At 49.0% G+C, this 16,886-nt stretch overlaps 1 protein-coding gene across 1 annotated transcript; it reads left to right on the top strand.

Annotated features, from left to right (window-relative positions):
* Positions 1-9,378: 9,378 nt before the first annotated feature.
* On the top strand, positions 9,379-15,694 carry Pou4f1 (POU class 4 homeobox 1). The gene is made up of 2 exons (NM_001419538.1): positions 9,379-9,802; positions 10,485-15,694. Exons 1-2 carry the CDS (start codon positions 9,680-9,682, stop codon positions 11,625-11,627), a joined length of 1,266 nt encoding a protein of 421 aa, NP_001406467.1. The 5' UTR covers positions 9,379-9,679; the 3' UTR covers positions 11,628-15,694.
* Positions 15,695-16,886: the final 1,192 nt, after the last annotated feature.

The raw sequence follows: 16,886 nt of genomic DNA, 5'->3' as shown, positions 1-16,886 counted from the left end.
TGCTTTGGACGTGATCATGGATAATGAATTAGCCTCTAAAGACCCCAAATACTATTTTCATTTCATGTTCTAATGCAGCAGCTGGGCAGCTATGGGTGTGAGGTGAGCCACACACGTTTTGTTTGTGGTGCACAGGCTGGGGCGCAGGGCCTGTGGGCGAGAGGCAGTGCCGCAGCCGCCCGCCTCCCTGCAGCTATTTCTGAAAGGTCTTTGAGGAAAATATTTGTAATACTCTCACTATTTTTTTTTTTAGTAAAAAGGTACTTCTCCCCACACCAAAAAAAAAAAAGGCATGAAATTCAAATTGTGTTTCTAAATAAAGTCTTATTAGAACACAGCTACACTCTTAAGTATTTGTGTGTGCGTTAGACAAGAGCAAGAGAGCTGAATACTTAGAACAGCAACTGTAGCTCATGAAACCTAAAATATGTACTGTCTGCCCTTTTAGTTAAGAATTTGCTGACCCTTGTTATAACAGACTCTGAGGAGTCAATGAAACCATAAAAATACAACAAATCACTTTTATGATCTAGAAGATCGTGCTCTCCACTTTCAGAAGTAATAATAATGGGGTGGGGGTGGGGCTAACGGTAGTATTTGTTTTATCATACATATTTCCCAATAATTCATTTCTCTGCCATGGTAAAACTAATGGGATAGTTTCAGAGCCAGTGGTGATGCGTCTTTGGATGAAATGGCTATACATTTAGAATCCATATAGAAATCAAGGGGGTTATTTTTTGTCGTAAGTATAAGTGCTATGGCCTAAATATCTCCAAATTAGATATATTGAAATCTAACCCCCAGGTAATGTTATTAAGAGGCGGTATCCTTTAGAAGCGATGTTGTCATAAATGAGTGGGCACTTGCTTGAGTCTTGTAGACATAGCTGGAAAGCCCATTTTATTCTTCCGCTGTAGATGATCATTCTAGAAGATTTGACTGTAGTCACAACCTCATTCTTCCTCACTCTTGGTATCTGATGTCATGATAAACAGGCAGCTTCATAGATTTAAATATACATACGATTTCTAACCTGAACAAAATGCTTGATGGCTGGGGGTGTAGCTTGGTTGATAAGGTCCTTCACTGGCAGGCCCAGTGGCCTGTGTTCTGTCCCCAGCACTGCATGTACCCTATGTGCTGGAGCACACTTGTTGATCCCAGCAGCTTTGAGAGGAAAAACTAGATGATCATAAGCTCAAAGGCAGGAGACATGGTTCAGTCTCTTCTTCTAGCTGCTCTTCCAAAAGATCTTTAGTCCATTGCCGGCACCTATGTGTCAACTCAAAACTCTCCAGTCCCAAGGAACCAGACACCCTCTTCTGGCCTCTGTAGATACCAAGTATGCAAGCAGTACGCAGATAAACACAGGCAAAGCAACCCTACAAATGAAAAGTGGTAACTGATCTTAAAAAAATCCATCCCATCTAAAAGTTTTTATTGATTCATTCTCAACTATACACAAGACCTTAACTCAAACCCACACACTTGAAGCTAAGTGTTTTTCTAGCTTCTATTTCGTATAAATCCACTTTCTAGATTTCCAATCTGTCAAAAGCCAAGCACAACTAGCAACCACACTGCTGGAATAGTATAGAACCATAGCTTACAGCTGGGTGTCTAGCTGCAAAGGTGGTTATCTTCCTTGCCCATGTTTGTACAAGAAGGGGTGAGTATGTTTGGAATTCCTTGCAGATTCTTTTGAAATCTCGGAACTGTTTGTGTGTAAATAACATTCAATTCCTGCCTATTTTCCTGAGTCTAATTCACACTAACACTGAATGCAGCATGTGTTTACCCTGTTAAGTTCCAGGGTTTAAGTTAGAATGTCAGACTGCACAGTTTAGCCCACAGAGTTTTAAAAAGGTTCACAGTAACTGGCATTGTATGAACTAGGTCTTCCATATTGGTTCATTTCACTAAAGCCAGGTTGGGAAAAGATACCCTTGTTCAGATACACTTGATTCAGGACAGGTTCTTTTTTTTTTTTTTTTTTTTTTTTTTTTAAATCGGGGCAGCTTTTAATAGTTAATCTCTAAAAAGTTATGTCTACATTGCTCTCTAAAAATGGTAGAGGCTTCCTATCCTCACAATGCAGACCCCTTGATTACATATCCATCCCATCTAAAAGTTAACTCTTCCGTTTTATTGAGATAGCCAATACACACAAGACTCCTGAAAATAGACTTTACAGTCCCCTGGTTTCAAATGTTCATTGCCTCCCCTCTCTGGTACCTCGGCTGGCTTGAAACAAAGGTACCATTGACCAAGAGAAGATCTTGGTCTTAGGCTAGGTCATGTTTCAGGACCCCATTTGTTACCACAGACCTGATTGGTTTCTAGTTATTAAAAATGTAACATACACAGCAGATTTCTCTTCCTCCTTCTGTACCTGTGGAATAGTATGGGTAGTGAGTACCAAATTGAAATTAACAGTTCATAGTGTACAGGCTGTTAGACTAGAAGAGTTTTCCAGAGCCTCCGCAGAAGGTCTTTTCATTCCTGTGTGTGGGAGTCCTGTGAAGCAGCCGTTGCCTATCACAATGTAACCCGATCCCCTTAATAATACTTGGCAGAGAGAAAACCTTTTAAGCAATGATCTCAGAGTGCAGAGTGAACGTTTATTGCCTAATTCTCGGAACTCTACTCACAGCGAGGAAGCATCTATTAAGGTGCAGATTTAAGAATCCATCTGGAGCACAGCTAGGGTGAACTCAGTCAGACTTGACAGAGGCAGTCTAGAACACCTTGAGCTGCAGTTCCTGTTTTTCAGATAAGATCTTTGGATCTGGTGGAGGGCAAGCAGCAGGCCCTAAGACAGTTGTATGGATTAAACCTGAGGGCTTTTTGTATTCCTTAGGGTACGAAGACCCATTCTCCAAAAGGCAAAGATTTGTCTAGGGCATTCACCAAAGCAGTGTGAGGAGAGGATAGAATTATTTTGGTTCTATTTGATTTCTTACAACATGGGTGAACAGTAAGGAAGTCTTCGCAGAGTTTTCTCCTTAGAGTCTTGAAGGGAGTTGGTCGCTGAAGAGGGCCCCTCTTCTGCATGTCTGGGTGCCCTGGAAGGAACCCGTTTTTGGTTTTTTGGGTTTTTTTTTTTTTTTTTTTTTTTTTTTTTAAGCAGGCTTCTTGGAAGAGGTACCCAAGTCTAAGCTCCTAACTACAGAGTTTCCCGGTAGTGCTCCAGCCACAGCTCTCAAGTGGAGCTTTGCTCCGCCTCTTTTCACAATCCCCTGAGACTTGCTCTGGCCGCCGGAACAGGCGGCCTGGTGGCGAGACAGCGACTCCCTAGGCACTGGAAGGCTTCTGGGATGGCGGGGCGGGCTATCTGCTGCCCATTAAGCCAAGGCTTGGCCCATCCGAGGGCTTGGAGGTCTTCCTAGTGTTTAGGGTGAGGGTGTGCGGTCCGGCCCACCAGAAGCAGCTCAGTCCCTTACCCAACTGGGATCCGCAGGTGCTCAGCCATTTGGGATTCTGCCAGTTTCCCCTCTGCCCAAGCCCTCCCATTCCTGATCCCTAGGGAAGGCCCACCGGTCGCATCCCTCCTGCCCAACTTTCCCGCGCTCTCGAGGGCGCTCTGGTCTGGTTCTTCCCAGGCCGCGTTCCAACAGCCGGTTGGTTCTGTGGTTTCCTTTCCTTTTATTATCACTCTCGAAACCTGGCGATTAAGACGCGAAACCAACAAAGAGTTTTCTTCCCACCTTAACCTTGCACACAATCCTTTAACAAATTAATTAATCCTAATGAATTAACACTTCATTTATTTAAACGCGCTACAGTCCATGAATTAAATTTTCATGCAGTGATTAAAGGCTGTTAAAATATGCATGATTTCGTTAAAATTTTATAATAAATCAGGGCAATGTGTTACATGACAAGGCAACTATTTCCCAGTCCCTCGCAAGGGGCTTTGATTTGTGCGGGCGGCGGAAAGGAGGGGCTGCTGGCTGCGGCGCTGGCGAGCGGTAGAGCCGGGGCGGCAGGACCCAGCTCTGCACTCCCGAGCTCGGACTGGCTTGGCTGCCTCGCGATTTTCTTCACCGCTTCCAGACCCCGCGAGGGATCCAGCTCCTGGAGGCCGAGAGAGGTCGGCAGGCGCGCCCTTCTGCATCCACGAAATGTCCCTTGGGCGGGACTGCTGGTCCTCACCGGAAGGGCGAGTTTGTGTCCCGGACCCAGCGGCCGGCCAAAGGCTGTCTGACACAGGAAGGTGACAGAACTTGATTCGTGTCCCGTGAGGTCAGGGGCTGGCGTACCTGTGGACAAGTTTGTTTGTCATTATTTTAACCCAGGGACGGGACGCTCCTTCCCTGAGCACGCGCTCAGGGCACAGACGGAGCAGTGGAACCTCTGGTCGTTCCCTAAATGACAGGGGAGCGGTGGCCTTGTTAACCGGATCGGAGTGATCATTTGACTTGCAAAAGTAACACTGTCCACTGACCAGGCAGGGAGGCCCAGCGCTTGGGAGGGATGTTCTCTTGTCCTGTCTCTCCAGGAGGGTTTCGTCAGGTAGGTGGGTTTGATGAGACATTAAAGAAATACAGAAATCTGTATATAAGGTATCCAACGCTAAGAGCAGAGTGACCTGCAATGAATTTACTTGCGACACCCAACGCAGGTCACAAGGTTATTTTTGGGTGGGGTGGTCACATCCAGTAAGATGCCCCCTCAACAGAAGTTGCATTTTAATTAAAGAGCCAAGAAAAAAGGAGAGAGAGAGAGAGAGAGAGAAGAAGAAGAAGAAGAAGAGGAAGAAGAAGAAGAAGAAGAAGAAGAAGAAGAAGAAGAAGAAGAAGAAGAAGAAGAAGAAGAAGAAGAAGAAGAAGAAGGAGAAGAAGAAGAAGAAGAAGAAGAAGAAGAAGAAGAAGAAGAAGAAGAAGAAGAAGAAGAAGAAGAAGAAGAAGAAGAAGAAGAAGAAGAAGAAGAAGAGGAAGATGATGACGACGACGACGACAGCCATGGCCTTTCCCCTGTTTTTCTTGGAACTCTCTCTTTGACCGCAGCTACATCACTGAGTGCAGAGCGAGGAGTCTGAGAAACCAGTCGGGTGGTCCCCAATACCCCACTGCCCAGCAGGCCTTTACCTGACAGACCAAGGGAGGGTAGCGGGGCTGCTGCTGTGAGGCAGCGGGAGTAGAGAGCAGGACAGCGGCTTTCCCGAAATCCTGGAGTCCTACTGATAGAGGACGGGTTCACCGGGTCTAGCTCAGGGTGCACTAGACTCTGTGGACCATGCAGTACATGGTTACTGCCCATCACTAGGAAGGACTGGTGCTTCGGTGTCCAGAGCCCCAGGACACCAGGGGAGGTCCTGGGCAAGGCATAAACACTGAAGCTGCTGGGATACTCAGGGAAGGAAGCTTTAAGAAGTCAGATACCGCCCTTGGGAGGCGGTCCTGGGACTGTGCCAATCCTCCCCGGTTGCAGTGAAGGAGTGTGGAAGCACAGACTGGGACTGTCTCTACTAGAACACCTCAAACCCTACCTTCAGCCTACATCTCATGTGCCTGGACCTTCACACTGTGCTGCTCGACCTTTGAAGTTAGCAGCAGCTTTCTTGACCTTTGAGTTATGAACCGGTTCCTCCTGAGCCTGGAAAAATGACTCATTTTAACCTAGACAGTGCCAGCAGACACTTGACTCCCAGAGCCTGTGAACAGCCTCCTTCACCACCAAGGGCTGGGGAGCACCTGCAGGTGCATCCTGTATGACCTGGTACCCTGTCTGGTGTCCTTTCACACCTGTACCACAAGTACCCTCTTCTCCTGACTTCCCCCTATTCACAGACTGTCACCTCCTGGAGAGCAGCCATGGAGGCAGAAGCCATAGCAGAAACTCAGTTTCCGGCATCGGTTTTGAAAAGAGAAAGCTAGTATCCAGATGGGCAGCAGAAGTCATTCACATCCTCCTGTGTAAAGAGTAGAACCAAAAAAGTTCTCTCCCGGACCGAGAAGATCCGTGCTCAGGGTCCTTCTCAAATGTCCTCACTCCAACTAACCCGAATGCTCTCTGGTTCTGTAGAGAAGTGCTACCCAAGGAAACAGAAAACCAGGACTGCCAAAGGAGGAGGAGGAAAATTAATTAACGAGGGAAAGAAATGTGTCTCTGATGCAGATGATAGGCTCGCCCTCCCTGGGGGCAGAAATTCCTTGGAAATCAATAACTGTGCACTCATTACCCCTCTCTTGATAAAATGCAAAGCTATGAGATGGGGCGAGGGATACTCCAGGTTGGTCATTAAACAAGAAGGTGGGGGAAATTGCCCCAGAATCCATACCCACGTGCAGATCCCATCTGGGGACGACTAGCCCAGGCAGTGGCCAACTGGTTACAGCAGCTGCCACCAGGAAAGCAAAGCGGTGACATGGGGTTGGGGATAGGCCCTAGGCCTGCCACTCTGTCCTTTTACCTTTCATAAGGAAGTTTCCCGGGGACAGTGTGTAGCTGAGGGTGTGCAGTCTTGGGCAGGATGGCTCTCCAAGTGTCCCGCTGTATTTTCCTGTGACAAGCTCTCATCACAAATACTACACCTACGGTATGTGCACACACCCTTTTCCCGTGGCTTCCCAATGCCCATAGACCATAAACCCCTAGAAATCAGACACTTACACATTATAGCTCCTTTTATCTCCAGGGTCTTGTACTGGCCCAGACCAGGTCTGAGCAAACATTTAAGGGAGGAGATAAAGAAGTTGTTCAGGAGGTTGTGAAAAGAAAACATGCAGGGGCATTCCCCTAGGGTATACTCCCCCCCCTTCCCCACCCCACCCCCACCCCATGCCAGGCTCAGTCTTAAGGAGAGCCATTCACAGGTCTTGCAACTCTCAGTCAGCCTTGGATCCTTGAAACTTTCTACCCTTATCCCTTGTCCCCGGCCAACAGGCCCTCCTCTTTTCTAATTACAAATAGTGCTCTATACGTTACAAGTGTCCTGGTAGAAAACAAAGGAGCTATGGGTGACCTCTGGACTGGGGCCACAGTCCCTATGTTTCTAGTTCCAGGGTTGGGGGAGTGTGGGGTAGGAGGAGGCGGAGGGAGACATTTTCCCAGGGTAGAAGTCTGGCCTTACTCAGAGAAAGAAAACAGGAAAAAGTACCCCTGTTGCCAAAGAGAGGCAAGTTAGTAAGGGAGTCTTGGGCCCTTGCCTCTCCAAGCTGAGTCCTAAGTCTTCTGTGGTTAGAGGGTGAACTGAGATTAACTCAGAGGAGCTAAGAACATTTGTCCTCCAGTCCCCACGCAGTGGATCCATCTGGCCACAGAGCTACTCTATTTGTCTTTGTGTCCCAGGCCATCTAAGGTCCCTAGAGGCAAGCATTTCCTTCAGGAGTTGGCGCTAGGACCGCTGGAGCTTGCTACTAAGAAGGCAAGGCATTCTGTCTTACACCTGCAAGAGAAGGCAAGGAGCCACTGCAGTGGGTGTCAGGAAGGATTAGGTTAAGCCTGGACACCCAGTGGGGCCGAGACCATAGGACTCACTCTTTCCCTCCAGCGCTGTCCCGCTCATCGTCCATTTCCCGCTGAGATAAAGTTGCATTTAGCGCTCCCAGGGGAAGCCCATAATGGATGAAGAAGTGGCTCCTTCTTGAACCAGCAAATGAACATCCTTCTCACTTCCCTCTCAGGCTAGAAGGAAGGGAGGGGTTGGGAGGACAGAAAGGAAAGAAAAGAAAGAAAAAGCCAATGACTTCAATAGGCTCTTCTTGGAATCTGGATTAAACTAGTGGGTATCCTGAAGGTGCACATGCTCTAAAGGAAAGGAAAAATAAAATCTGCTGATCCAAAGATTTGGATTTGGAGAGAGAGAGAGAGAGAGAGAGAGAGAGAGAGAGAGAGAGAGAGAGAGAGAGAGAGAGATCTTCCCTTTAGTGAAAATGCAGACTTCCTTGTGTTGGAGTGACCTGAAAGATTATGTATCTGATCTCTGCTTCCCATAAGCAGTTTCTCTCTCAGGCTCTCTAGCTAGCAGATGTGATAACATCTGGGCAGTTATTATCGCCCTTGGCAAGGGCTGCATCCTTAGGGACTTAGGCACCCGAGCTGAGGCTCCCCAGAGAGAAAGCCCCATGATCTTCTGCTACATGAGGATAATATAACAGATTCGCAAAATTATTTCTTCTTAGGTCTTGATTTCACAGTTGTTGTTATTACTATTACTATTAATACTACTGAAGGCTGGACCAGACAGCATGCCAGTTCCTCCTATCGGATTTGAATTTATATTTTGAATCACAATCTCCTGTAGGTTAGCTCCATTCTGTACCCCAGGCAAGAAAGATTCTATAAGCAGGCAGATATAAAAAGCAAGGGTCCAAAACGAAGCAAAAGAAAGTTCTCTTTTCAACATCTTATTCCCTTTTCTCTGAAGTGGATTTCTTTTCCCGGAGTTTCTAGGGGGAAAAAAAGTGTGTGTGTGTGTGTGTGTGTGTGTGTGTGTGTGTGTGTGTGTGTGTCAGGAAAGGAAAAGATAAAGATCCCCGCTACACCCTGTTTACTATTTTCCCCTTTTGATGACTAGAAGCGTCAGATCACCTAGAGCTCCTTTGAAATGCGAGTTTGTACACGGTTAAAGGAGACAAACAATAAGAGAAATGCACAATTTCATTTCAACAGCCTTTCCCCGAGTAGAAAGCACATCCTCCTTGCGGCTCCTAAGTGACTGTCACTGGTGGTGCCTGACACAGTTATATTCGCAACAACAAAGTATGCAGAGAAATTAAATTACGTGGAAATCAATAGCGTCTGACTGCTTCAAACAACTGTCTGTCATGGCTATTATTCTCCCGGAGCCTATTTATAAACCATGAAAGAAACAGGTTCTTGCAGCATAAAGACAGCGTCTTCCACAGCGCGTTTCTGTGTTGTTATTTTTTCTCCATATACAGAGGAACGCACGGGCATAATTTAACATACAAATGCCTCTCTGTATACATTATATAACCTCTCGTTAGGCACCGGATAGTGGAGGTGTGCCTAAATAATGCGCATATATTCTGGGAGGAAAACACCCCGAGAAGAGTGCTTGCATCCCGTCTTTCTTCTTCCAAAAGGTGCCTACCCTTCAACAATAGCTGGCCCTTTTGATCTCTGCAGACCCGCGGAGGGACGGTGGGACGTGCAGTGCGCATGCCTGGCCAGCTACAGGTGCATCACCTGCCTTGTCCTTGCTGGTGGTCACTATAAGAGCGGCTCCCACGCGCCGCCGCCGGTCGGGACTCGACGAGCGCGCGCGCGCTCGCCCAAGCACGGCACCGCGGCAGGGGAGGGCGCGCGCCAGACAGACGGAGACAGCTGCTGTCTGTCAGCGCGGCGGGGCCCTCGAGCTCTCGCGAGAGCTGCCCGGGCCGGCCGCGAGAAGTGGGGCTCAGGTGTAAGAGGAGCGCAGCCCGTCGGCGCGCCGGGCTAGAGCTCTCGGAGAAGCGGGATCGCGGGACCTGCGCGCGGGCGGGCGCTCTGCGCGGTCCGAGGCAGCGGGCCGCGCTCCCCGGCGCAGCAGCAGCAGTAGCAGCAGCAGTAGCAGCAGCAGCAGCCCCCGCCCGCGGCGAGACCGAGGCGAGCCGCCGAGCCGAGCGTAGCCTCGGGACAGAGGCCGGGCGAGCGGGCGAGCGGGCGAGCGTACTTTGCCGCGGACTTTGCGAGTGTTTTGTGGATTTTTACATGCCAAGCCGCCAAGATGATGTCCATGAACAGCAAGCAGCCTCACTTTGCCATGCATCCCACCCTCCCTGAGCACAAGTACCCGTCGCTGCACTCCAGCTCCGAGGCCATCCGGCGGGCCTGCCTGCCCACGCCGCCGGTAAGCGCCCCACGCCCGCGGCCCTGGCCCGCGCGCTCGCCCCCTCCCCCGCTCGGCGGTGCTGCATGGCGGCTGCTGCCCGGCGCGGCTCCGGGCCCCGCTCCTGCGGGCGGGCGGGACTGTTCATAGGGGGACCCCGCTGTGAGGCACGTGTGGCCCGGGACCGCGGGAGGCAGTGGTCCTGTCCTCTTGTGCCTCTGTCCAGCGCCTGTCATCCGCGGGGAGCCCTGGGGCTGCGGCTCTCCACTTGGCTCCACTTTCTCTGTTAATTTCACGCCTGCACAAGGCGATCTGTGTGCTCGCTCGCTCGGGTGTGTGGCACGGGTCCTTAGCTTCGAGTGACATCTCCATTTCTTCTTTTTCTTCTTCTTTTCGCCCTTTTTGTCGTCTCCCACTCCCTCTCCCGGAATGTGTTCCCGTGTCCCCTTTCTCCGCCCTTCGCTGCTCCCGTCTCTCTTCTTCCCTTCTGTCTCCCCCACCCCGGCATGGTCTCCAATCGTCCCCCGGTCCTCCGTTTACCCGGATCTTCCCACCCCTCCGTTGTTATCATGGTCGCTTTGTGTTTTGCCTTTTGCCCGTGCTTTCCGGCTTGTGTGTTTGTTTTGTGGTTTCTTTGGTGTTTGTCCCCCCTCCTTTTTTTTCCTTTCCTTTTTTTTTTTGGTTTGGTTTGTGTCGCCTGCAGCTGCAGAGCAACCTCTTCGCTAGCCTGGACGAGACGCTCCTGGCGCGGGCCGAGGCGCTGGCGGCCGTGGACATCGCGGTGTCCCAGGGCAAGAGCCACCCTTTCAAGCCGGACGCCACGTACCACACGATGAATAGCGTGCCCTGCACGTCCACGTCCACTGTGCCGCTGGCGCACCACCACCACCACCACCATCACCACCAGGCGCTCGAGCCCGGTGACCTGCTGGACCACATCTCGTCGCCGTCGCTCGCGCTCATGGCCGGCGCGGGGGGTGCGGGCGCGGCGGGCGGCGGCGGCGGCGCCCACGACGGCCCCGGGGGCGCAGGCGGCCCGGGGGGCGGCGGTGGCCCGGGCGGCGGCGGCCCCGGGGGTGGCGGCGGCGGCGGTGGCCCGGGCGGCGGCGGCGGCGGCCCGGGCGGCGGGCTCTTGGGCGGCTCGGCGCATCCGCACCCGCACATGCACGGCCTGGGCCACCTGTCGCACCCCGCGGCCGCGGCCGCCATGAACATGCCGTCCGGGCTGCCGCATCCCGGGCTCGTGGCCGCGGCGGCGCACCACGGCGCGGCGGCGGCAGCGGCGGCGGCGGCGGCCGGGCAGGTGGCAGCGGCGTCGGCGGCGGCTGCGGTGGTGGGCGCGGCGGGCCTGGCGTCCATCTGCGACTCGGACACGGACCCGCGCGAGCTCGAGGCGTTCGCCGAGCGCTTCAAGCAGCGGCGCATCAAGCTGGGCGTGACGCAGGCCGACGTGGGCTCGGCGCTGGCCAACCTCAAGATCCCGGGCGTGGGCTCGCTCAGCCAGAGCACCATCTGCAGGTTCGAGTCGCTCACGTTGTCGCACAACAACATGATCGCGCTCAAGCCCATCCTGCAGGCGTGGCTGGAGGAGGCCGAGGGCGCGCAGCGTGAGAAAATGAACAAGCCGGAGCTCTTCAACGGCGGCGAGAAGAAGCGCAAGCGGACTTCCATCGCCGCGCCCGAGAAGCGCTCCCTCGAGGCCTATTTTGCCGTACAACCCCGGCCCTCCTCGGAGAAGATCGCCGCCATCGCCGAGAAACTGGACCTCAAAAAGAACGTGGTGCGGGTGTGGTTTTGCAACCAGAGACAGAAGCAGAAGCGGATGAAATTCTCTGCCACTTACTGAGGAGGGTGTGAGACGCCGGGTGGGGCACACTGGGGAGCTGAGGGGTGCGTTTCTGGGGTTCTCTCTGGCCTACTTCCCCTCATTTAGAGTGTCTGTTATCCTGCCTGCATTTGGGGAGTTCCTTTACTTGCCTTTCCCTCAGCCCCACACTGCACCCTGCCCTTACTGTCCCCCAGCCTAGAGAAGGGTGTGGGTGTGGAGAAAGTTTGCGACGGCAGAAGGAGAGAATGGGGGGCGTTTAGGTGAGCAGGGCGTGGGGGTGAAGAAAAGCAAAGACTAGAGCTGGGGGTTTTGAGAAGCAGGATGGTTCTGGGGACTAGGGTGGGACGGGAAGATGGGGGAAGAACTGGGGATAGACAGATATCTTGACCAGAGACACTTACAAAAATCATCTGGGGACCAAGGAACTATGTACAAAGACAAAACTACCAACCATCACCAAAAAACAAAGCATAAAACCCTAGACAAATAAAGAGGGGGGTGGGAGACAAAGAAGGAGGCTTTAGGAATTTAACTCCTGGGAGCAGTATTCTGCAGCTTCGTTTATCCCCAAGGAAGAGAAAACAGCAATACCATTACTACCACCACTCCAACTTCCCAAGCACAAGTGAGTCCTACAGGAAAACCAAACAACCCGGACCTTGAGCTTCTGGGGAGGAAGGTAGTTGTTCTGTGTTTAACTCTCCCTTCTAAAATCCTACACCGTATGTGCGCTCTTTGATTCATTTCCTCTTTTCCAAAGAGACTCCAAGGCTTCAGCCCAGCAGCTGGACCTTAGCTTACATGCGCTTTGGGAAGCTGCCTGGTCATTCACACCGAATCTTCACTTTCCAGGAGCCAATGGCCACAGCCTTGTGGCCTGGTCTTGGTCAGGTGAGGGTCTTTAGGCCATGAGAGCCCAAAAGACAGAAATTAGGTTCTCTGAAAAAAATATTTGTTCTGGGATAATTAAACGATCTTAACACCTACAGTAGGGTTTTACTTTTATATATTTGTTCATGCATCCATGAACAAATCTGAAACGTTTTTTTTCCTTCCACCCTACTTACAGAACTTTACCTTCATGTGCCTGCCCTGTTTTCCGGATTCAAACTCTACTGACACTTATTAATTTAGATTGAATGATAGGGTGGGAGATCATAGGGAGGAAACTTCCTTCCAGTTCCACTTTTCTCCACTGAATACAATCTCACTTTTCTAGGTCCCTGTCTCCCTCCCTTGGAGAACATGAAGTTGTTGAAAAGCTGAGAAGTTTCTGCTTTCATTTGGGGGCAGGAGTCCCATGTAAGAAAAATCACCTAAAATCCCAGAAGAAAGGAAGAGATTTAAAGATTTAAAGCCCCTCCCACCCTGTTCGTTTCAAATAGGTCTGCACTTATCCGGGAAAGCAGAAGTGTTTCCCTGTTGTTCTTGTGTTGTTCAAGGATCATTTATTACCAGGGATAAACGCTGAGTTGCAGAAACTTCAATTTGCACTATGAGTTTCCAAAATAGAAAATCATGTATGGTATCTCATACTAATAATCCAAACTGCTGATAGATTTTTTTTAAATGAGAAAGACAGTTTGAGAAAGGAAAAAAAAAAAAACAAGAAATGTGGTCTAGTGAAATGCCTGCTTTGTTGTGTATACGATACTGTTTGGATCTCATGTGGAGATGGTTTCTTACTATCATGTAACCACAACCGAAGAGGAAAATGGAAGAGATGAGGGGGGGAGCACTGTCTAGGAAGACTGAAATCATGCATGGTCTGAAAGGTGCAGAAGGAAGTACGATTAGGTCTCACTCTGGGTAGGCGTTGTTGTTTATTTAATTATGTCGTATGTCATTGTTTGCAGCACAAAACATTCTATGCATTTGAAACTGAGCACTAAACTGGGCTAGCTTTCTGATAGACCGTTTTGTGGATAGTGTGATCTCACAGTCTACTTACTGCCTGTTTCCACTGAAAACACAACATTATTGTAAATATTTTCTTTCATGCACAGGCTCACACAGTGGTTACAAACTGCCAGTGTTAATCCTGAAATGTCTCACCGACTGGTCCTCCTCCTGTCCATGTTGTGTCTGCAGAGCTTTCTCCTTGGTTATGTCTTTGCTCTATTGCCCCCCCCACCCCACCCCACCCCATCAGAACCATTTCTGTGCGCCAACATACAACAGGGAGGTGTGTCCCAGCACACTTCCAAATAAAACGTGACTGAAAGAAGAACAATTTTATGATCTGGGTGCATTTTTGTGTTTACATTGAGCCAAGTCCTGGTAGAGCCGGTCAACAAATGAGACAACCAAAACAAACCAAAACAAACCAAAAAACAAAACAAAGCAAAAAAAAAAAAAAAAAACAAAACCCACATCAAACAGACAGCCGCAAACAAACATTAAAATCAAAGAAGAAGGGGAAAGGGGGAGTCAGCAGGAATGAAAGGGTGAGATTTATTTATTTTTTTCTACATGAGAGTTCAGTTTCAGATAACTCCTGTAAGATGAATTGCTTGTCCATTTCCTCAAACTTTTAATCTTAATTCCAGAAGCTCTTAAGCCACTGCACCCTGTTCAGAGCGGTGAGGGAAAGCTGTAAATAATCAGGCACCTGAAAGACATTTAAGTCATGGTCAGGGACACAGGCATCTAAGGTTTGAATGTGCTGTTCTACTCTAAAAACACTTCTAAAAACTGTTGTAACTAAACGACTTTTCCTTAGCAGTTAATACATTTTAAAAGTATTCTTTGATCTGCCCCAATAACTTATCAAATGCTTCTCTTTATTTAGAACATTTTGCATACCACCTATTGCTTCAGATTGACAAGAGATTTTCTTTCTTCCTTCCTTTTCTTTCCTTCCTTCCTTCCTTCCTTTCTTCTTTTCTTTTTTCTTTTCTTTCTTTTTTCTTTTTTTGTGACCTGGAACTAGATCAAATGCCAAATGTACAAACTTTCTTAATAGTTGGGACTATATCCTCTGAAGTCATCTTATTTTAGCTAAATCTTTTTAACTTCACCGGCATATCTGTGAAAGAAAAGTGATGTTCAGAAAAGAATAGTACATTTTAAAAAGGTGTGATTTTAAAACAGTTGTTAATATTTTAAAAAGCACTAGAGGTATTTTTAAAAATAGATCTCTTCCATCAAAATTGGTTTGTTTCTGTTATTGACTTGAAATATCATCAGAGTTTCTAATAAAATACATTTGTAAAAACACATTATTTTATAGAAAAGTATGACCAGATTTCATTGTTGGAGATCCAGGAATGAACAAATAAAAAGATTAACGAAGGTTGTTTTTCTAATAATCTGCTCAAACAGAAATGTTGCAGGCAAATACATTTGTATTATATAATAATGGATAATGTATGTATTAAGAATTTAAGCATTTGTTTTGTATTAAGTAAATCCTTGCCCAGTACTTAAAAAAGAGTATTATGCTAATAAAACATCATGAAAATGCATTGCTTTGCAGGGTTTCCTATTTTATGTAGTAGGAAACTGTGCAAAACTTAAAAAAAAAAGTTTTGCTTTCTAGTAAGTTGGATGTGTACAGAACAGGAAGGAATGGTAGAGCTCTTTTAAGACTCCTTTAGCCGGCAGCCGATGGCAAATTTTAAAAGGAAAGCCCTGAAGAGAAGGCAATGGTTTGCTGCTCTGTGGTAGTTTAGCCTTTCCAAGTTCTCTGGTTCCAAAAGTCGGGAAAACACGCGGAATGGACTGCCTCCCATATCTACTAATCGGTGGGGGGAAAATGTGTGAGTCTGAAGTCCTCTAAATAACACACGTTTCAAAAGGTAGGGGAACTAGGGTCCGATTCTGTTTTAGTCTCTTAAGACACACAGGAGCAAAATAGGAAAGCGGAAAAAGAAAAATATATGCCTTGCCACCGAAATGCTACCTTTCTCTTAAAACTGCTTTCTGAACTCTTCACGGGATTCTGCTTTTTCTGTAGTTCTTAAGAAAGGATGTCCCCAGCATCCGTCAGCTAGCTTCTGGATAGATTTTTGTCTAATGCGTGTTCTTAAATTATTCTGAACTTCAGTTATAAACTGTTAAATAAACAGTAGGCACCCACCGCAGTGATTGTATCAGTTTTTACTTTCTTGTGATACTAAGGTTACTTGGGTCCAGTTCTTACAGTTAGCCTCTCAGAAAGAGGACCCAGATCAAGACTGTTGGTAAGTCCCTGCCCCAGGGTCAGACTCATCTTTGTTTTCTGGGCCTCTGGACTTGAATGTTACCTGGGCTAACACCCCCATTCTATCTTGCAAGTGGGTGGGCTTTCCTTATTTAGTGCTTCTAGTTTAAATAGGAGACTCTGACTGGCTAAAATTAGTGTTTCCAACCTTATTTCTAAGTGTCTGGATGGCCAGAGGGGAAGTGACAACCACAATTATACTGGATAATGTTCTGCCGCCGCTGTCATTGCTACAACAGTCTTAGCCACACCAGAGGAGCCTCACAATCCTCGTGGGCTGTTTTAAAGGAGGCCACCAGCTTAATTGATTAAAAAAAAAAAAGCAGCCGAAATCAAGTTCTCACGGGGGCCCTCTCTTTCACCTGCGAGATAAGTCTTGTCGCAATAATTACGTTATTTAATATTTGATCAAACCTTCGCGCCTCTGCGACTTCAAGTGCGCAACGCGGCCGCGGTCCAGCCGGGCACGTGCGACGCGGACGCGCGGCCACCCCACTCGGGTTGCCTGGCCCTCTGAATAATTCATGGCTTGAGAGTTCTGGAAATTAATAAAATGAATGATAACAAGAAGCTAATTAAAAACTTTCTTAATTGTTGTCAAGTCAGCTTGATGGGAAACAGCCCTGGGTGACTCCATCCCTGAAAACCGCAGGCTGCAGAGGGTGGCGCTGGCTGTCCGTCCCGGCACTCCTCGGACTCCGGGTGACTGCGGGAGCAGCTCGCAGGCTCCCTGCTCCCGGCTGCGGCCCTTTACAGCCCACCTACCTACCTTTCACCACAGTGAGGGAGGTTGGCATGTGAGGCTTCAAACCAGAGCAACTGGGTCGTATTTTCAGCTATCAGGGTTGTACCCCCACCCCCACCCCCCACCCCACAAGCTCAAGCTTCTTGCTGGGGACCCCTGACCCCTAGGTTCCTAGTCGCCAAACAAGCAGCATTTTCCCGGGCAGGGACAGCATTCAGTCAGGCAAGGAAGGGAGGGTGCGAGCGGGTTAAGAGCCCTAGGCGAGGCATCCCGCGCGCCTGCGCACAGGTAGCCGGCCGAGCGCAGTCTGTGGTGGGGGCGAGTCCGG

Source organism: Rattus norvegicus, chromosome 15 (genome assembly GCF_036323735.1).
Source record: "Rattus norvegicus strain BN/NHsdMcwi chromosome 15, GRCr8, whole genome shotgun sequence".
NCBI lineage: Eukaryota > Metazoa > Chordata > Mammalia > Rodentia > Muridae > Rattus > Rattus norvegicus.
Note: the sequence above shows the minus strand (reverse complement) of the source record. Positions and strands in the feature narration are given on the sequence as shown.

Excerpts from the sequence above, each read along its gene's own strand:
- Pou4f1 (NM_001419538.1), top strand. The coding sequence starts at position 9,680 with ATGATGTCCATGAACAGCAAGCAGCCTCACTTTGCCATGCATCCCACC. Across the intron at positions 9,803-10,484 it reads CCTGCCTGCCCACGCCGCCG|CTGCAGAGCAACCTCTTCGC; the intron begins GTAAGCGCCCCA and ends TGTCGCCTGCAG.